Raw genomic sequence first — 22,656 nt, 5'->3', positions numbered from 1 at the left:
GATTGGCCATGCTAAATTGTCGCTTAATGTGAGAGGGATTGGTAGGGTAAATGAATGGGGTTAAGGGGATAGGACCTGGGTGGGATTGTTGTCGGTGCTAACTCGATGGGCCAAATGGCCTCCTTCTACACTTTAGGGATTCTATGATTCCATTCTCTTCTCTGATTCTATAATCTCCTTATTCTGAAACTGTGACCCCTATGTTCTGGATTCTTCAGTCAGAAGAACCATTTTCAAAACATCAACTCTGTCAAGCTCCTTAAGAACTCCAGCATGATGCCACCACCAAACAAATCTTCCCTCACCTTCCCAGTAGAAATTGCTCCCTCCATGACATGATGGTCCATTCTTCCATTATACTTAACACTGCGTCCCCTTCCCACTGCACTTCCCTTGCAATTGCAGCAAGTACAGAACCTGCTCTTTTACCTCCTCCTTCCACACTGTTCAAGATTCCAACAACTCCTTTCAGATGAAGCACTTGCACCTCTTCCAATTTGGTCAAATGTATTTGCTGCTCCCAATGCAGTCTTCTCTACATTGGGTGGACTAAACCCAGACTGGGTGACTGCTTTGTGGAACACCTTTGCTCATCCACAATGACCTTTGCATTGCTTGCCATTTCAACTCACCATCTTGCTCCCATGCTCACATTTCCATCCTTGGCCTGCTGCTGTGTTTCAGTAAAGCCCAACATAAACTGAAAGAATAGCACCTCATCTTCTGATTAGGCACCTTACAGCTTTTTGGACTTAGCACTGAGATCAACAAAATCAGACCATGAACACCATCCTCCATTTTGATTCTTTTTCTTAACTTCCCTCCCCTACGAGGCCATCTGTAGCTTGTTTTGCTATCACAGAACACTGATCTTCTGCTATTATTCTGTTCTTTTACCTTTATGTTATTATTAGCACCTTCTTTAGTCTTTAACACTACCCTTAACGCTCCCTTTGTCTTGCATCTGTGACATCTTTGTCAATTTCTCCTAAATTTCCACCTATGCCTGAACTTTTATTCTGCTACACCTTCTCCACCCACCTCTCCAGCTATATAATCCATCACAATTCACCCCACTTCAGCTCTGGAGAAGAGTCAACATGGACTTGAAATGTTAACTTTGGCCAAGAATCACCGGTCGTTCACAGCCTACTGCCAGGGGGTAGAGAACTTGGTGCTCAGCCAAATCGCCATTCACTGCACTGGGATGGCTGGTGCATCTAACCCCCGATCTCTCCACAGATGCTACCAGACATGCTGAGTCTTTCTAGCATTTTCTTTTTTATTTCAGATTTTCAGCAATCGACAATGGTTTTATGGTCATCATTAGACGTTTAATTCCAGTTTTTTTTACTGAATTCAAATTTCACAGTGGGATTCAAACCTAGGTCTCCAGAACATTACCCTGGGTCTCTGGATTACTAGTACAGTGACAATACCACAGTGCCACTGCCTCCCCTAATATTCAACACAGAAAAATAGTTTTGAAACTAAAAACAAAGTAGGAATTGAAATGGAAAGTATTTGGAGTGCTAATTGATCACCTACCAGTAAGCTTTCAAGTATCCATTTCTAATCCTATGTTTAACTGCACGCCAAACATATTTCTCTGTCCCTAGGGGGTTAACTACAGATTTCCTGCAGTTTCTTAATGTTATTAATGAGATTCAAAAGCTGCCAAATGTTTAAAGAATTTGCAATTAATTACAAGTTTCCTGGCTGGAGTTCATTATTATTCACTCTCTCTCTCTCTCTCTCTCTCTCTCTCCCCCCCCCACCCACCACCCAGCCCCCCTCCCCCCCACCCCCACACTTTCAGGCTCATATTCAGGACACTCACAGCGATCAGCTAGGGGTGTGCTGGGGAAAAATGAGTTTAGAAAACAAAATGCCAAGGGAACCGTTCCGCTTTCTTTCTGGATCTTTGTTGTTCATCTCTTTTTTAACATCAGGGATGAATTGCTACGCAGAAAGTAATCAGATACAGCAACCATTCAGTAAGGCCATTTTGGAGATGTTGCATATAAACACACTTACATTTCCACGGCGTATCAAGCTTCACCCTTACATGAGAATGATCTATCAGCAACTCAGCTCATCGGAGACCAAGGACTCCACTGCAACTGAGGGAACTCTAGTCCAAAGCTTCCGCAGTATCAAAGGTACAATGTATTATAAATTCATTCATCTTGGGTGTCTTAATTCAAAGATGCTTCAGTCAAACTTATTTTTCGAATTAAATTCTCACTTTACCTTGTTTTTATGTGAACAATTGAATATGGACCCAGTTACATCCATGCAAGGAGGGAAAGAAGGAAATATTGGACATTATGAAGTTGTTTATTTCAAATTGCTGGATTTTTTAAGCATAAAAAATGATTGAATGCTAACAAGCATAATATATTAAAACTATCTGATAGCATACTCACTAAGTGGAAGATAAAACCTTTCTTGAAAATAGCAAAGTGACTTGTTTATGTTGTACAAGAGGCAAAATAATTCACTATCAATCTCGACATTGATAGTGAATAGACTTGAACACTCAGCAGGTTCTGACAAACCTGACATATTCTAGTCAGGTATTAAGGATTCAGTTTTATGTCACACCTAAAACTCCAAAAGTGCAACATTACCTCCACACTTTATCAAACAGTAAGCATTGAATCTGTGCTTTTCAAAAATTATTTCATGTGATGTGGGCAAAGCCAGAATTTTGTTGCCCATCCCTAATTGCCTTTGAACTGAACAGCACGTTAGGTCATTCCAGAGGACTGTAAATAGTCACCCATGTTGCTGTCAGTCTGGAGTTACATGTAGGCCAGTTAAAGGTAAAGACAGCAGATTTCCTTTCCTAAAGGACATTATTGAATCAAATGGGTTTTTACAACAATTAATGATAGTTGTCATAATCTTATTAAATGGTGCAGCAGGCTCGAGAGGCCAAAATGCCCATAGTTGAACAACCTTTTCTTCGCTTTTTTTATGATCATTATTACTCGCTTTATATTCCAGATTTATTAATTGAACTTAAATTCCACCACCTGCCATATAGGATTTGAACCCATGTCTCCAGAGCATTTCCCTGAGGCTCTGCATTACTAGTCCAATAACATTATCATGACACCAACATCATCCCTAGCTAAAGTGTGGAGTTTGCACATTCCCCTCGTGTCTGTGTAGATTTGCTCCGGATACTCTAGTTTCCTCCCACAGTCCAAGGATGTGCAGGTAAGGTGGATTGGCCATGCTAAATTTCCTCTTGGTGTCAGCGGGACTAGCTAGGGTAAAATGCATGGGGTTATGGAGACAGAGCCTATGTGGGATCGTGGTCAGTGCAGACTCGATGGGCCAAATGGCCTCCTTTTGCACTGTAGAATTTTATGATAATTACTAAGTCTCTCGATCCCCATGATCTTGTGACTCTGAGGTGAGAGTGCTATGACTCAGTAGCTTTAAACATAACTAGAGGGAAATTCTCCCAGTGCATGTAGCGCATTGTCACTGCGTCTCCACTGACCTTAATGATAGAGCACGATGCCGAGCAAAAAATGAAGGAGGGGTTGGATAGACTGGAACTTTCTTCTCTGGAGCTTAGGAGGCTGAGGGGTGATCTTATAGAGGAGTCGGGAGGTAATGCTGCAACTTTATAAGACCCTTGTCAGACCCCACTTGGAGTACTGTGCGCAATTCTGGTCACCTCACTACAGGAAGGATGTGGAGGCTATTGAGAACATAAGAACATAAGAAATAGGAGCAGGAGTAGGCCATCTAGCCCCTCGAGCCTGCCCCGCCATTCAATAAGATCATGGCTGATCTGAAGTGGATCAGTTCCACTTTCCCGCTTTTTCCCCATAACTCTTAATTCCCTTGTCTGTCAAAAACCTATCTACCCGTGTCTTAAATATATTTAGCGAGGTAGCCTCCACCACTACAATGGGCAGAGAATTCCAGAGATTCACCACCCTTTGAGTGAAGAAGTTCCTCCTCAAATCTGTTCTAAACTGCGCCCCCCTTATCTTGAGGCTGTGCCCTCTAGTCCTGCTGTCCTTTCATCTGTCCTCCATCCCTTTCATTATCTTATACGTCTCTATAAGATCCTCCCTCATCCTTCTAAACTCCAACGAGTACAGACCCAGCCTATTTAGTCTTTCTTCATAGTCTAACCCCCTCATCTCCAGTATCAGCCTAGTGAACCTCCTCTGCACTCCCTCCAAGGCCAAAATATCCTTGCGCAAGTGCAGCGACCAAAACTGCACACAGTACTCCAGCTGCAGAGGAGATTGAGAGGCTGCAGAGGAGATTTACAAGGATGTTGCCTGGATTGGGAGGCATGCCTTATGAAGATAGGTTGAGGGAGCTAGGTCTCTTCTCCCTGGAGAGACAAAGGTTGAGAGGTGACCTGATAGAGGTTTATAAAATGTTGAGAGGAATAGATAGGGTGGATTCTCGGAGGCTATTTCCCAGGGCTGAAATGGTCGCTACGAGAGGACACAGGTTTAAGGTGCTGGGGAGCAGGTACAGGGCAGATGTTAGGGGTAAGTTTTTCACTCAGAGGGTGGTGAGTGAGTGGAATCAGCTGCCATCAATGGTGGTAGAGGCGAACTCACTGGGGTCTTTTAAAAGACTTCTGGATGAATATATAGGAATTAATGGGATCGGGAGTTACAGATCGTTCTATGGCTTGGTAGGTATAGATGTGATCAGCGCAACTTGTGGGCTGAAGGGCCTGTTTGTGCTGGAGTGTTCTATGTTCTATGTCAACAAAATAATGAGGGGCATTAGATCAGCTAGATAGTCAATACCTTTTCCCAAAGGTAGGGAAGTCTAAAACTAGAGGGCATAGGTTTAAGGTGAGAGGGGAGAGATACAAAAGTGTCCAGAGGGGCAATTTTTTTATATTGAGGGTGAGTGCCTGGAGCAAGCTGCTAGAGATAGTAGTAGAGGCTGCCTTAATTTTGTCTTTTAAAAAGCATTTAGATAGTTACATGGGTACAATGGGTATAGAGGGATATGAGCCAAATGCGGGCAATTGGGAATAACTTTGGGGTTTAAAAAAAAGGGCAGCATGGACAAATTGGGCCAAAGGGCCTGTTTCCTTGCTGTGAATCTCTGCGACTCTATGGGCCCAATTTTACCAAACATTTATGCCCATTTTTGGGTGAAAAATCATGGTAAATTTGCGTGTCGGGCCTTCAATGCGATCTGCACCCAAATCCAAGCAGATCGTGGCTTTACTGACACACGATTTGGGCACGGATCTGGTCTGCGTCCAAATCGGGCAGTCCGACGATTTAAATGTATTAGTATGCATTTAAATCGATTTAATGAACCGCGTACCCAACTTTACTGCCAAATCCCACTTTACCTTCGTTTGGTCCATTCCAGATCCATGCTGTAAGCAATCTGCAGAATAAAAATCTGAAACCGATTCCTATGCTGCAGGGGAACCTCTGAAGCCCATCCTCCTCGACCATCCTTCTCAGACCCCCCGCTAACCACCCCGGCTGCCCTCCCCTCCCGCCACCCCCATCCCGGGGGATCGGAACCCCGCCCCCGCCGAGGGAGGCAGGCCCTCCATCAGGCCCCCCCTCCAAGATCAGCCTCCCCCAGGAGGCAGGCCCCCTCGGCAGAGCACACCCCCAACCTACCTCGATCACTGGTCTCCCTCCACCATCCTTCTGACCTGCAGTCCTTCGAGAGCCTGCAGCAACTTCCTGGCCTTCCGCTGACGTCCACCGGAGGAGGGGGTGGGTTCAGATGGATCTCTGGTTTGCCGGGGGGGGGGGGGGGGGGGGGGGATGGGGGGATGGTGCGGTAGGACAGACTCGGAAGAATCTTGCAAACTGAAAATAATGTTGCATCTTCTTTGTGCTGCCTAATTATTTATGGGAAAGGTAATTAAACAACAGTGTCCTAGTGAGCAATTAGTGACCCGTATCATACACTTGTGATCTGTAACTGGATTGTTGATCTCACTGTAGCCATGAACCAGGTATTCAAACGTTCAGAGTCATGTGGCGAACTTGGAAGAATTGTCCCCGTGGTGGAACTTAGTTGGAAATAAGATTCCAGGAGATTACTAAATCTGGGAAATCAACCATAGTGAAAAGAAGTTTGTATTGGCAACTTTTCTCTCACATTCCATGGCAGTTGTGCCCCTACTTATGAATGTGATTTGTATGGGCAACGTTGGGTGCAGCTAATCTGCCTCTGCAGCAGCCTTGGATCCTTTTTTCATCTTGTTTTCATATGAATAGCACAGAATTAGAGGAATTCCCGATGGAAGATAATATCAAAATTATAATTGTAGGAACTAAAAACCTGACAGTCAAATAAATTGGGAAAATATTTCAAAATATATATCCCCCATCCATATTTTGAAATATTCCTGCAATTATAATTTTGACATTACCTTCCTCTAATTCTGTGCTATTCAGATGAAAACAAGATGAAAGAAAGGATCCAAGGCTGCTGCAGAGGCAGATTAGCTGCACCCAACGTTGCCCATACAAATCACATTCATAAGTAGGGGCACATCTGCCATGGAATGTGAGAGAAAAGTTGTCAACGCAAACTTCTCTTCACTATGGTTGATTTCCTACATTTCGTAATCTCCTTGAAATCTTATTTCCAACCAAGTTCCACCACGGGGACAATTCTTCCAAGTTCACCACATGACTCTGAACGTTTCAGCACCTGGCTCATGGCTACAGGGACATCAACAATCCAGTTACAGATTACTTTTGTATTATGTAGGTTACTAATTGCTCACTAGGACACTGTTGTTTAATTACCTTTCCCATAGATAATTAGGCAACACAAAGAAGATGCTACATTATGTTCAGTTTGCAAGATTCTCCCAGGTCCATCCTCCCCCCTCTCTGCTCTCTCTCTGCTGTTTTCCTCATGTGCGCCCAAGCGCGCTATTTCAGATTTTTTCAAACTGCGCATGTGCAGTTCGGAGCTCTGATCGTTCTGGCAGCGCTCAGCCCTACCCTCAGCGTGGATCAGATCAGAGCCAGCAAGAAGCGTATGGGCGCGCTGCACAGAGGATTCCGGGCTCAGATCCGTATTACACCCAGATCTGGCCCTTAGGCTCTAATTGGTAAAATCGGGCCCTATGACTCTATAAGTAGCTGAAGAAGTTAAAATGGAAATGAAAATATACAGTAATCTAATAAAGCAATCCCAACTTGGGAAAGTAAAAGTGAAAAGAATGAAATGTTTGGTCAAGATATAGATACTTCAGTCTTGTGAATTTAATCCATTTCTGAAAATATTTGATATTGTTTCTCCTTTTTACAATAATCTATTGATCTACCTGCCTCTGGGGAGAGGATCTGTCAGTTCAAAGACAAACATTCTGCTGTTAACACGATCACAGCAACTCCTTGCATTTGTATTGCACTTGGAATGCATTGAAACATTAGAACAGGATGGATAATGGAAGTCCAGCAAAAGGAAAATTTTCATAAAGGAATCAAATAAACCTCATGCTGATAAATGTTTTTGTCCCTGTTCACTTTAGTTCCTGAATATGACAATCCAGGATGGATATGGTTTAACATATCCAAGCTCAAGCCCTCCATGATGACAGCAGAGCTGGTGCTTCTGCGGAGAACTCTTCACCCAAAGTCACTGACAGTCAATGTGACAATACACAATATTGGTTTGCAAGGGAACAACCTCACCATTAGCGATCCACTGGACAAGAAGATTCTGAATCTGAGTGAGTTACCATCCTCTGGCTATGACACGTTTAACGTTTCCACCATACTGAGACAGTGGACAGTGGATGTGATAGGATTTCAGTTCCAGTTTACTGATGACAGTGGGAGTCTGGTATTGCACGATGCTCTGACTCAAAGCCTCTACTGCCTCGACACCAGCTCTCAGGATGAGCCACTACTTGTTGCCTATCGGTTGGCACTGTCTGAAAGGAAAAAGTTGGCAAATCTGCGCAGCAGCAGGAACAGCGGGAAGAACTCCAGAGAACAGAGATGGAAATCCCCACTCAGCAGAGATATTTCCAGAATGTGTAGCTTGCACCTGCGCTACTTGAACTTACAATCTTTGAAGTTAAATGACTGGATCCTTGAACCACAGGGTTTCTACGCTAATGTCTGCAGGTGAGTTCTAAACCAGTACTGGCTCTAGTATGATCCAGGTGAACTTTTTTGGATCGAAACAGACCAATTCTTTGCTTTCATTTTTGAAACTTTTCTTTTTAAACCTTCCTGCTTTCCAACCTCCTTCCAACTATCATTCCCACTCATTGTCCATCAATTTGACAAATATATAACATCATGGCCTGGAATGCCATTCACACTGTATGCTACTTTTATTATATTTTATAAAATAATGGAACCATACAGCACAGAATGAAGTCATACCACCCATTGTTCCTGTGCCAGCCTTTTTGAAAGAGCTTTCTGGTTTGACTTGCTCCCCTGTTCTTTCACTGTCATCCTGCATTTTATTTTTCTTTCAAATTCCTTTTCAAGTATATACCAAATTCCCTTTTGCAAGTTAAAGTGGAGCTGCTTCTATCGCTTTTATAAGGAGTGCAGTCCCAGGCTCTCTAGTGTTGTCACATCACTGATGGAGTCTTCCACCAGTGGTGAATGAAGTGTGTCTCCTTGAGGTGATCTTTACTGCTGGTCACCATCAAAAGCTCAGTGAAGGAAGTGTGGCCCCTGCTTGAAACTCCCATTCAGTCACAGACCTTTATTTATGTTTGATTGTGTATGGATGCAGGAGCCAAAGCTCAGACTCAGTGGAGAGGAAAATGCTCTTCGGATAGACTACTTCTGGATTTAGTTTTGCAGCAAATTACCAGGTGCAGTAATGGTCAAGATAAAACCAACACAGAAGACCAAATGCTCACCAACTCAGGGAAAGAAAGGTAGGAGCTTGCATTTCTAAAGCATCTTGAAAGCTTCGAGAGACCCCATCATGCTTTATAAATATTGAAGAACTTTTGGGACTGGATTTTCAAATTGGGATCAGGAAACCGAGGTCCTGGATCTGTTCCCGAGCTGTCACAATTCTACTTATAGATCAAAATGGCCTGATTAACCAGGAGGTGAGTTCAGTGGGTCTTAGTGCCCCAAAAGACGAAAGCTGTCTGCATGGTACAAGTGACAAAAATATGTTGGGGGTTGCAGTTGCCTTGCCAATTAGAGCAGAATGTCGGGAAATTGAATGTGGCAGGAAGTGGCCATGAAGGACAAGGTTCATGCCAGCACTAGTTAGTCCCACACAACTGAATAAATATAAACTACAACAAAACTTGTAGTTTTGTTCAAGGGAGTTCAAGGGAACGTTAATGTGCAGTCATAGTGTATCCCACTTCCTCCACCTAACAGACCCTTTGAAAGTCTCAACATTCAGATCTCAACATGACCACTGGGATATTTTATTTGGTCGTGGAATATGGGTGTTGCTGGCAGGGCCAGCATTTATTGCCCATCCCTGAGGAGCATTTAAGAATCTACCACATCGCTGTGGATCTGGAGTCATATGTAAGCCAGACCAGGTGATGACAGCAGATTTCCTTCCCTAAACTATATTAGTGAATCAGATGGATTTTTACAGCAACCAACAATGGTTTCACAGTCATCTTTAGAATTTTAATTCCAGATTTTTATTGAATTCAATTTCACCATACGCTATGGTGGGATTCAAACCCAGGTCTCCAGAACATTGCCCTGAGTCTCTGGATTACTAGACTAGTGACAATACCACTACATCACTCCCTCCCCATAATTTTTGAATTTGAACTCCTGCTTAGAATCATAGAGTCATAGAATTCTACAATACAGAAGGAGGCCATTTGGCCCATCGAGTTTGCACTGACCACAATCCCACCCAGGCCTAAGCCCAATAACCACATACATTTACCCTGTTAGTCTCCCTGACACTAAGGGGCAATTTAGAATGGCCAGTCTGCACATCTTTAGACTGTGGGAGGAAACCAGAGCACCCGGAGGAAACCCTGCAGACACGGGGAGAATGTGCAAACTCCAGACAGACAGTGACCCAAGCTGGGAATCAAACCCAGGTCTCTGGAGCTGTGAGACAGCAGTGTTAACCACTTGCCTTTTGTTCTGGGTCTTGAACTGGTGGCTCTTTGAAAGTCCAGCCCTTGTAGAGCAGTAAAGAACAACAATGCACATAGCAGGAATAATAGGTCCTACAAACAGCAAGACCCTTAAACATGGACTGCAGTGGTTCAAGCTGGTGGTTCACTACCTTCTCAAGGGCAATTAGGAATGGGCAATAAAAAGGCTGGCTTAGCCATTGATGTCCATCCCACAGAGTCACAGTGTTATAGAGGTCTACAGTACAGAAAAGGCCCTTCAGCCCATCACATCTGTGCCAGCCAGAAATAACCACCTAACAATTCTAATCCCATTTTCCAGCACATAACCTTGTATGCCTTGGCATTGCAAGTGCACATCTAAATACCTTTTGAATGTTATGAGGGTCCACATCTCCACCACCCTTTCAGGCATCGAGTTCCAGACTCCCACCACTCTCTGGGTGAAAATGTTTTTCCTCATAACCCCCAAACCTCTTGCCCCTTGCCTTAAATCTATGGCCCTAGGTGTTTCTTCCTGTCTTGTTATAACCATGCCTCTCACAAGTTTATACATCTCAATCTGTCTTCTCTGCTCCAAGGAAAACAACCCCAGTCTATCCAATCTCTCTTCATAACTAAAACTCTTCAGCCCAGGGAACGTCCTGGTAAATCTTCTCTGCACCCATTCCAAAGCCATCACATCCCTCCTATAATGTGGATTCCAGCACTGCACACAATACTCTAATTGGGGTCTAACCAACGTTTTATATGGTTCCAACAAAACCTTCCTGTTCCTAAACTCTATGCCACAGCTAATAAAGGCAATTATACAATATGCATTCCATTTTATCCACCTATTCTGCTCTGTTAAAGGACTGTTATATAAGCACACCTCAATGCTTCCCAGGGCCTGCCATTCACCATCTATTCCCTTGTCTTATTTGTCCTGCCCATGTGCATCACTTCACACTCATCCTGATTGAATTCCATTTGCTGCTGATCAGTCCTTCTATATCCTCTTGTAATCTAAAGCTATCCTCCTCAACATTTATCACCCCATCAATTTTCGTATCATTCACAAACTTACTGATCAACCCTCCTAAATCATTTACATACACCACACACAGCAAGGGCCCCAAAACTGATCCCTGCGGGACCTGACGAAGAGGCAAACCCCAAAAGCTAGTGGGTTTACTATCAAATAAACTTATTGGACTTTAACCTGGTGTTGTGAGACTTCTAACTGACCTCACTGGACACAGGCTTCCAGTCAGAAAAACATCCCTCGACCATCCCCTCTGCTTCCTGCCACTTAGCCAATTCTGAATGCAATTGGCCTAACTTCCTTGGATCCCATAGACTCTTACCTTTGCTATCATTGTCTCATATGAGACCTTATCAAAAGTCTTACTGAAGTCCAAGTGCATTGCCCTCATCTACACACCTGGTCACCTCTTTGGAAAATTCAAACAAGTTGGCCAGACATGACCTCTTTTTAATAAAACAATGCTGACTGTCCTTGGTTAACCCCTGCCTCTCCAAATGCAGATTAATTCTGTCTTTCCAAATTGCTTCCAACAATTTTCCCACCACTGAGGTTAGACTGACTGGCCTGTAGTTTCCTGGTATATCCCTTCCTCACTTCTTGAATAATGGTACCACATTGGCTGTCCTCCAATCCTTTGGCACCTCTCCTGTGACCAGCGAGGAATTGAAAATTATTGCCAGATTTTTCCTCAAATGTCTCATTCAACAGCCATTTCATACATTTCATCCACCCTGATGATTCATCTACTTTTAAGCCTGCCAAACCACTCAGAACCTCCTCTTAATTTCTTTAACTGTATCACAGTCCTTCTCTCTGATGTCTATACCCACATCATCCTTACTAGTGAACACCAACACAAAGAATTCATTTAGAATTTTACCTATGTCTTCCAGCTTCACACACAAATTGCCACTATGATCCTTACTGGGTCCTACTCTTACCCTAATTATGCTTTTACCCTGATTTGCCTTTATTTTACCTGCCAGTACTGTTTCATGTCCCCTTTTTGCAAACTTAATTTCTTTTTTAAAGTTCCCTCCTGTACATTCTGTTTTCTTCTAGGACTTCTGCTGTTTTGAGCCCTCAATATCTGCCATAAGCCTCCCATTTTCTTTTGATCCAATGCTGCATGTTCCTCAATATCCAGGGTTCACTTGATTTGTTCGTTTTCTTTATTGGGTAAAAAGTCTGACAACACCAGGTTTAAGTCCAACCGATTTATTTTCGGTTGGACTTAAACCTGGTGTTGTCAGACTTTCTACTGTGTTTACCTCAGTCCAACACTGGCACATCCACATCATTTCTTTATTGGATCATATTGGCCCTGCACTCTTCCTATTTCCTTCTTGAATGCGCCCCACTCTTCCGTCACAGATTTGCCGAAAACTGTCTGCCCTCAGTCCACTCAATTTGCCTGCATATCTGTTCTAATTCAGTCTGACTGTTAGGGGGCTATAGAACATTCCCAGCAACATGATTGCTCCTTTTTGGCTTTTAAATTCTACCCATATTCTTTGTTTGAAGAGTCTTCAAAGATGCCATCTCTCCTTTCTGCAGCAATTGATTCCCTGATGAAATTCCGACATCCCCTCCTCTTTTAACAACTTCCCTGTCTCTCCTCAAGATGCTATATCCTGGAATATTGAGTTGCCAATCTTGCCTCTCTCTCAACAATGTGACAGCAGTTACATCATACACTATGTTTTAATTTGTGCCCTCAACTCATCTGCCTTGCTCGTCAGATTCCTTGCATTAAAGGCCATCCAATCTTGCCAAACTCCCTTGTGCCTTATCTGGCCTATAGCTTCTATGCCTTCTTTACTTTTATAGAGTCATAGAGATACACAGCATGGAAACAGGGCCTTCAGCCCAACTTGTCCATGCTGACCAGGTTTCCTAAACTGAACTAATCTCATTTGCCTGTGTTTGGCCCATAGCCCTCTAAACCTTTCCCATCAATGTACCTGTTCAAATGACTTTTAAATGCTGTACCCATCTCTACACTTCCTCTGGCAGCTGATACCATATACGCACCACCTTCTGCGAGAAAAAGTTGCTCTTTAGGTCCCTTTTAAATCTTCTCCACTTACCTTAAACCTTTGCCCATTTGGACTCCCCTACCCTGGAGAAAAAAAACCTCGGCTATTCACCTCATGATTTTATAAACCTCAATAAGGTTTAAAAACCTTATCCTACTGCGCTCCAGGGGAAAAAGTTCCAATCTATCCAGCCTCTCCTTAAAATTCAAACATTCCAGTCCCGTTAACACCCTTGTAAATCTATTTTGAACATAGAACATAGAACATAGAACATTACAGCGCAGAACAGGCCCTTCGGCCCACGATGTTGCGCCGACCAGTTACAAAAACAATGACCCACTAGCCTATACCAATCCCTTTTCGTCCATAAACCTATCCAGAGATCTCTTAAACGCCCCCAAACTAGACGCATTTACAACTGCAGCAGGCAGGGCATTCCAATCCCTCACCACCCGCTGGGTAAAGAACCTACCCCTGACATCCGTCCTGTAGCTACCCCCCCTTAATTTAAAGCCATGCCCCCTCGTGCTAGCTTTCTCCATCCGAGGAAAAAGGCTATCACTATCCACCCTATCTAAACCTCTAATCATCTTATATGTTTCAATAAGATCCCCTCTTAGCCGCCTTCTTTCCAACGAAAACAACCCTAGATCCCTCAGTCTCTCCTCATAGGACCTCCCCACCTTACCAGGCAACATCCTAGTAAACCTCCTCTGCACCCTCTCCAACGCCTCCACATCCTTCTTGTAATGCGGGGACCAGAACTGCACACAGTACTCCAAGTGCGGCCGCACTAGAGTAGTGTACAGTTGCAACATTACACTGCGACTCCTAAATTCAATCCCCCTACCAATAAACGCCAAGACACCGTACGCCTTCTTGACAACCTTATCTACTTGATTCCCAACTTTCAGGGATCTATGTACACACACACCTAGATCCCTCTGTTCATCCACACTATTCAAAGTCCTCCCGTTAGCCCTATACTCGACACATCTGTTGCTCCTACCAAAGTGAATTACCTCACACTTCTCCGCATTAAATTCCATCCGCCACCTCTCGGCCCAGCTCTGCAACCTATCTAAGTCTCCCTGCAGACTATGACACCCTTCCTCACAATCTACCACACCTCCAACTTTGGTGTCATCAGCAAATTTACTAATCCACCCAACTATACCCTCATCCAGATCATTAATAAAAATTACAAACAACAGTGGCCCCAAAACAGATCCCTGAGGCACACCACTCGTAACTGCACTCCATGATGAATATTTACCATCCACCACCACCCTCTGTCTCCTATCTGATAGCCAATTCCTGATCCAACTTCCTAGATTACCCACAATCCCATACATCTGCATTTTCTGCAGAAGCCTACCATGGTGAACCTTATCGAACGCCTTACTAAAATCCATGTATACCACGTCAACTGCCTTACCCCCATCCACCTCTTTGGTCACCTTCTCAAAAAACTCAATAAGGTTAGTAAGGCACGACCTACCCGCTACAAAACCATGCTGACTATTTCTAATCAATTCATTACACTCCAAATAACTATAAATCCTATCCCTAATAATTTTTTCTAAAACCTTGCCCACAACAGAAGTAAGACTCACCGGTCTATAATTCCCGGCAAAGTCTCTGTTCCCCTTCTTAAACAATGGGACAACATTCGCTATCCTCCAATCCTCCGGGACTACACCAGAGACCAATGACGACCTGAAGATCTGAGCCAGAGGCTCTGCAATCACCTCTCTAGCCTCCCAGAGAATCCTAGGGTAGATCCCATCCGGACCAGGGGACTTATCTATTTTCAGCCCCTCAAGAATTTCCAGCACATCCTCTTTATCAACCGTAATACTGTCTATTTTACACCCCTGCAACCCAATGTCCTCCTCAGCTATATTCATGTCCCCCTGCGTGAACACCGAAGAGAAATATTGGTTCAATACTTCTCCAATCTCCTCCGGTTCCACACACAACTTCCCCCTGCTGTCTGTAACTGGCCCTAATCTTGCCCTGACCAACCTTCTGTTCTTGACATACCTATAGAACGCCTTAGGATTCTCCTTAATCCTATCAGCCAAAGTCTTCTCATGTCCTCTTTTAGCCCTTCTCAACTCACTCTTCAACTCCCTCCTAGCCAATCTAAAGCTTTCTAGTGCACTATCTGAGCCCTCCAATCTCATCCGAACATAAGCCTCCTTTTTCTTTTTAACCATCGACTCAACTCTTTTAGTGCACCACGGTTCCCTAGATCTACCAAATCCACCATGCCTGACAGGGACATACCTATCAAGGACTCGCAGTAGCTGCTCCTTGAAAAAACTCCACATTTCAGACGTTCCCAGTCCCTGTAATCCCCTAATCCAATCCATGCTTCCTAATTCACTCCTGATAGCCTCATAATCGCCCTTACCCCAGCTAAAATTGCTGACCCGAGGTTCATGCCTATCTCTTCCCATCACTAAGGTGAACGTAACCGAATTGTGGTCACTATCACCAAAATGCACACCAACTTCCAAGTCTAGCACCTGGTCTGGCTCATTTCCCAGCACCAAATCCAATATAGCCTCACCTCTAGTTGGCCTGTCTACATACTGAGACAAAAAACCTTCCTGCACGCTTTGTACAAACACTGACCCCTCTAGCGAGCTAGAACTATAGCAACTCCAATCAATATTCGTAAAGTTAAAGTCCCCCATAACAATTACCCTATTACTTTCACTCCTAACCAGGATTGTCTCCGCAATCCTTTCCTCAACCTCTCTAGAACTTTTAGGAGGTCTATAAAAGACTCCCAACAGGGTGACCTCTCCTCTCCTATTTCTAATCTCCGCCCATACTACCTCAACTGACAAGTCCTCATCAAACTTTCTCTCCGACACTGTGATACAGTCCTTGACTAGCAATGCTACCCCACCCCCCCTTCTACCTTCTTCTCTACTCCGACTAAAGCATTTGTACCCCGGAACCTGCAACATCCATTCCTGACCTTTTGAATCCTTTCCATTTAATAACATCCTTCCTATAGCAGAGTGACCAGAATTGAATGCAGTATTCCAAAATGTGGCCTTACTAATGTTTTATAGAGTTGTAACATGATGTTCCAACTGCTGTACTCAATGCTCTGACCAACAAAGGCAAGTGTGACAAGTGCCTTCTTACCACCCTGACAACCTGTGATGCCAGTTTCAAGAACTTCAAACACTTCGGTGGTCACAGGCATTCAAAGAACAAAGAACAACACAGCATGGGAAACAGGCCCTTCAGCCCCACGAGCCCGCGCTGCCATCTTAACAATGTGATTTTTCCTCCTCCACCCTTGGCCCATGTCTATGCTAATGGTACCCACATTGGAAACCAGATTAAGGGGAGAATAATTTAGGGACAATTTGTTACACCAATCAGCCCAAGAGCACATCTTTGGGGTGTGGGTGGAAACCGGAGCACCCGGAGGAAACCCACGCAACCACAGGGAGAATGCGCAAACTCCCACAGACACTGGCCCAAATCCATGTATCTGCACAGCAAACAGTGATAGTCACTGAGCCCATCTGTTGCCCATCTGCTGGTCCAGTTTTAAGTGTACACAAACAACGCGAAGTACTAGGCCACTCTCGAAACATCCAAGAGCAGCCCACGCACGACCCGCCGTGTGTATGCCCCTCGTTAGACAATAAGGTGGACCGACGCACCTGCGGAGTAAAAGAGAAAAACATCAACACATGTAACAGTTGATTTCCAGGAACGTCTTCAGGTAAGCGTTCCCAAGGCAGCCTTCACTACACACAACACAGAGTTGCTGAGCAGAGACTGATAGCCAAGTTCAGCATACATGAGGACAGCCTCAACTGGGATCTTGGGTTCATGTCACACTAACTGTAACCCCCACGACTTGCCTGGGCTTGCAAAATCTCACGAACTGTCCTGGCTGGAGACAATACACATCTCTTTAACCTGTGCTTAACCCTCTCTCCACTCACATAGTCTGTACCTTGAAGACCTGATTACCTGTAAAGACTCGCATTCCAATCATCATTTTGTAAATTGAGTTTGTGTGTTTATATGCCCTGTTTGTGAAGAGAACTCCAACTCGCCTGATGAAGGGGCAGCGCTCCGAAAGCTAGTGGCTTTTGCTACCAAATAAACCTGTTGGACTTTAACCTGGTGCTGTGAGACTTCTCACTATGAGATTTGATCCCAGAACCTTCCGACTTGGAGATGCTGCTACTGAGTCATGGCTAATATTGAAAAACGCAGGATACACATCTAAATCCAACTTTAGTGCAAACTGAGTTAAGGAAATCTGCACAATTGGAGCATATCTTTGAAGACCGTGTACTTTAATGACCTTGACATAAATGGCAGAATTATTTAATTTGTAGATGAATCTACATTTTGTATTTCTCCCCAGAGGTCAGTGTTTCGGCTCAACCTCCAGGGAGGAGAAAATGGCAACAACAAGCCCTGCATGGGGAACAGTGAAGGAAAACATAACCACATCACAAAGGCAAGGAAACCGCTCAAATTTTCTCTTGTTCTGTTTTCAATTTTTGAAAAATTCACAGGCCATTAATTTGTTCTGTTTCTTTTCCCGTAGGTGGCACTGTATCCCACAGGAATATTCTTCAGTCAGTGTAATGTACACAACAGAGTCTGGAGATATTTTTATTGAGAGGTTGAAAGAGATGTGTATAGAGAGTTGTGCATGCAATTAAGATCTTTGTCAGAATGAAACAGTGATTGCCTAATTCTCCCTACATTATCTATACTATATATTTTCATATTCCAGACAAGAATTATAGCACAAGAGAAATTAATGGATTAAACTATAAATAGATAATGTTTAGCATAATGTTTATGCAAGTGTTTAGCATATATAATATTCACACTACTTACATTACAGCTTTATCAATTGAGTTATTAAGCTAATGAGAGTCAACTGAATAAATTGGTCAGTCCCAGTTCAATGAAACTAAGAAAAAGCTTGAATAATGAGTAATTCCATAAATTTGTTGATTTTAAGGTATTATGATGGGCGACGCTTTACATTCCCCCACTTGCAGATTTGAAGGTGGCAGGGATTGTAAAATCCAAGGGCTGGTCTTCCTGTCAGCTCCCTGCCCACCCACAACTGTCTGAAATTGGAGGGGGGGAGGCATTAGGAGGCCTTTGGCCTATTGGGGCTCTGTTACAACCAGTACTTTAACTTCAGAGGTGGGAGGCACACGCCATGCAGTAGGGTTAGCAGCTTTAACTGTACTAGTTGGTTGTGAGCAACAGCAGGGAGTGGTTGGGAAGCACCTTCTGTGGGGGCCTCTGGCCTCTTTGGAGATACTCTCATATTTAATCTTTCCCCTGGTCTCTTAAATCACCCACTCATCGCCCTGAATTCCTGACCCTGTATTTACCTGGTTTCCTTAGCATTGGGAACTGCGTGCTGTGGCATGGCTGAGAGCACAGAGCAACCAGCAGCTCTCAAAGGTGGATCCTTCTTCTGAGAAAGGGGCAGAATTCTCAAGTAATTAACCCTGTTCCGAGGATGGAGTAGGGGAGGTGAGGAGGTGGGGGGAGGTGTGTGGATTCAGGGATCATGGTGACCTGTTAAATTCAGTCCCGTGTTTCAAAGTGAAATTTGATTTACTGCTTAATGTTAGTATTCTTGCACCACAAAGCCATGATCTACTATTTGGTTTGTCTTTCCTTCCTCCTATAATTATAAACTTCTAATTCTTGATTGTCATTTTCTGCTGAATTCATTTAAAACATGATGCTCAGCACTGTATGCTTTTACCCATCACCTAGATTTCTCACTAAACAAAGCTGTTAGTTAACAATCATAGTTAGAATATATCCTCCCTAATTCCACCTACTTTAGCTTCCAAAAGGACTCTCACAGTCTGCTCAATTTTTGCAACTTATGTAGAGAAAACACAATACAAACATAAGAATAGGCCATTGAGCCTGCTTCACTATTCAAACAGATCCTGGCTGATCACTCCATTTATCTCCACTATCCCCTTGATGTCATTAGTATCCAAAAATTTTTGTCTAAACATGCTCAATGATTGAACTTTCACTGCCCTTTGGGGTACAGAATTCCAAGATTGACCACCTTGTTTCGACAAGGTCTTATGTAACAGACTATGTAGATATCACATGGGATTGTCTTGAAATGGACAGAAAGCTGGTTAGGAAGCAAACAGTTGGCATAAATGGGTCTTTATCTGATTGGCAGTCAGTGACTAGTGGGATTTCGCAGGAATCTGTGCTAGGATCCCAACTGTTCACATTATATATTCATGATTTAGAAGAGGGAACTGAATGTATTATCTCCAAATTTGCAGATGATACAAAATTGGGTGGGAGGGTGAGCTGTGAAGAGGATGCAGAGACGCTTCAGCGTGATTTGGACAGGCTGAGTGTGTGGGCATTTGCACAGCAGATGCAATATAATGTGGATAAACATGAGGTTATTCATTTTGGAAGCAATAATAGGAAGACAGATTATTACTTGAATGCATGTAAGTTGAAAGAGGTAGCTACTCCATGAGACATTAGAGTCTTCATGAATCAGTCGCTGAAAATAAGTGCGTAAGTACAGCAAGCAGTAAACAAAGCAAATGGTATGTTGGTCTTCATAGTGAGAGGATTTGAGTATAGGGATAGAGATGTTTTGCTGCAATTGTATAGGGTGTTGATGAGGCCACATCTGGAGTATTGTGTGCAGTTTTGGTGTCCTTATCAGAGGAAGTATGTCCTTGCCACAGAGGGAGTACTTTGAAGGTTTATCAGGCTGATTGCTGGGATAGCAAGTCTGTCATATGAGGAGAGATTAAGTCGGTTAGGATTATATTCACTGCAGTTCAGAAGAGTGAGAAAGGATGTCATAGAAACTTACAAAATTCTAACTGGCTTAGACAGGGTAGATTCAGAAAGGATGCTCCCAATGGTGGGGAAGTCCAGAACTAGGGGTCAAAGTCTGAGAATAAGGGGTAAACCTTTTAGAACTGAGGTGAGGAATAATTTCTTCACTTAGAGTGTGGCAAATGTCTGGAGTTCACTACCTCCAAATGTAGTTGAGGCCAAAACATTGTCCGATTTCAAGAAAAAATTATATATAGCTCTTGGAGCTAGAGGGATCAAGAGATGTGGGAGGAAAGGAGGATCCAGGTATTGAATTCAATGATCAGTCATGGTCAAGGTGAATGGTGGAGCAGACTCATAGGACTGAATGGCCTACTCCTGCTTCCAGTTTCTAAATAAGTTCTTCCCCATCTCAATCCTAAACCTTTATTCTGAGACTGTGTTCCCTAGTTCAAGGCTCACCAGCCAGGGAAACATCTATCCACTTCTAACCTGTCAAACGCTAAGCATTTTGTAAATTTCAATGAGGTCTTAGAACATAGAACATAGAACACTACAGCACAAACAGGCCCTTCGGCCCACAGGTTGCACCAATCACATCTATACCTATCAAGCCATAGAACTATCTGTAACTTCCAATGCCATTAGATCCCATATACTCATCCAGAAGTCTTTTAAAAGACCCCAGCGAGTTCGCCTCTACCACCACCAAAGGCAGCCGATTCCACTCAGTCACCACCCTCTGAGTGAAAAACTTTCCCCTAACATCGCCTCTGTACTTGCTTCCTAGCACCTTAAACCTGTGTCCTCTCGTAGCGACCATTTCAGCCCTAGGAAATAGCCTCCAAGAATCCACCCTATCTATTCCTCTCAACATTTTATAAACATCTATCAGGTCGCCTCTCAACCTTCGTCTCTCCAGGGAGAAGAGACCTAGCTCCCTCAACCTATCTTCATAAGGCATGCCTCCCAATCCAGGCAACATCCTTGTAAATCTCCTCTGCACCCTCTCAATAGCTTCCACATCCTTCCTGTAGTGAGGCGACCAGAACTGTGCACAATACTCCAAGTGGGGTCTGACAAAGGTCCTATAGAGTCGCAGCATTACCTCCCGACTCCTAAACTCAATCCCTCGATTAATGAAGGCCAGTACACCATACGCCTTCTTGACCACATCCTCCACCTACGAGGCCGATTTAAGAGTCCTATGGACCCGGACCCCAAGATCCTTCTGCTCTTCAACCCAGCTAAGACTCATACCCTTGATATTGTACTCCTGCATCCCGTTGGTCCTGCCAAAATGGACCACTACACATTTATCCGCGTTGAAGTCCATTTGCCACTTCTCCACCCAGTGTTGCATCCTATCTATGTCGCGCTGCAACTTCTGACATCCCTCCAGACTAGCCACAACACCACCAACCTTCAAATCCTCGGCGAACTTACTAACCCATCCCTCCACTTCCTCATCCAGGTCATTTATGAAAATGACAAACAGCAAGGGTCCTAGAACAGATCCCTGGGGCACTCCACTGGTGACCGACCTCCATGCAGAAAAAGACCCATCCACAACCACTCTGCCTTCTGCAGGCAAGCCAGTTCTGGATCCACAAGGCCAAAGCCCCTTGGATCCCATGCCCTCTCACCTTCTCAAGAAGTCTTGCATGGGGGACCTTATCAAACGCCTTGCTGAAGTCCATGTAAACCACATCCACCGCTCTTCCTTCGTCAATGTGTTCAGTCACATTTTCAAAGAACTCAAGTAGGCTCGTAAGGCACGAGCTGCCCTTGACAAAGCCGCGTTGACTATTTCTTATCATTCTAAACTTCTCTAAATGCTCATAAATCTTGTCCCTCAGAATCTTCTCCATCAACTTACCAACCACTGAGGTCAGACTCACCAGTCGGTAATTTCCTGAGCTATCCCTGTTCCCTTTCTTGAAAATAGGAACCACATCCACAATCCTCCAATCCTCCAGAACCTCTCCCATCTCCATTGACGATGCAAAGATCATCGCCATTTCATTGCCAGGTCTTCTTTCATTCTTTGAAACTGCAGCGAATACAGGTCCATTTCCCTCATTCTCTCCATCTAAAACAATCCTGCCACCCCTGGAATTAGTCTGGTGAACTGCTTTTTGCACTTTCTCTGTGGCCAGTATATCCTTCCTTAAATAGAAGGCCAAAGCTGTATACAATTCTTTCATGTTTTTTCTCATTGTACCTTAGCCAACAGCCCCATTCCACATAACTGAACCGAGCAGTTCTTAAATTTTGAAATTTTAGTGAGCTTCGAAACCAAACTCCTTGTCAAATTCATTTGTAAAAATTTTATGGCAAAGAAATGTACTAAATTGAATGTCATTGTATGAACACCATGTAATGTAACCTGTAATTTGTTATATGCTTAAAAGGTGTTGAATTGTACTGAACTATACTGTACTGAATTCAATAAAGAACATTCTCAGAAACAGAACAAAAATATCTTGCAGTTGGACCAAGGGGAAAATGAAACATACAAAATTTACAGCACAGAAAAGGGCCACTCAACCCAAAGTTCTGTCCCCTCTGAAAAAGAATTATCCAGCCTAATCCCAAATTTCAGCTCTTGTTCT

General features: G+C 43.7%; 1 protein-coding gene across 1 annotated transcript; it reads left to right on the top strand.

Annotated features, from left to right (window-relative positions):
- Window positions 1-1,856: 1,856 nt before the first annotated feature.
- On the top strand, window positions 1,857-20,863 carry LOC145343410 (bone morphogenetic protein 2). Its single transcript, XM_080189635.1, has 4 exons — window positions 1,857-2,162; window positions 7,529-8,129; window positions 17,589-17,684; window positions 17,775-20,863. Exons 1-4 carry the CDS (start codon window positions 1,871-1,873, stop codon window positions 17,890-17,892), a joined length of 1,107 nt encoding a protein of 368 aa, XP_080045761.1. The 5' UTR covers window positions 1,857-1,870; the 3' UTR covers window positions 17,893-20,863.
- The last annotated feature ends 1,793 nt before the right edge of the window (window positions 20,864-22,656 follow it).

Source organism: Carcharhinus amblyrhynchos, chromosome 5, assembly GCF_965287045.1.
Source record: "Carcharhinus amblyrhynchos chromosome 5, sCarAmb.v2.hapA, whole genome shotgun sequence".
Taxonomy (NCBI): Eukaryota; Metazoa; Chordata; class Chondrichthyes; order Carcharhiniformes; family Carcharhinidae; genus Carcharhinus; species Carcharhinus amblyrhynchos.
Note: the sequence above shows the minus strand (reverse complement) of the source record. Positions and strands in the feature narration are given on the sequence as shown.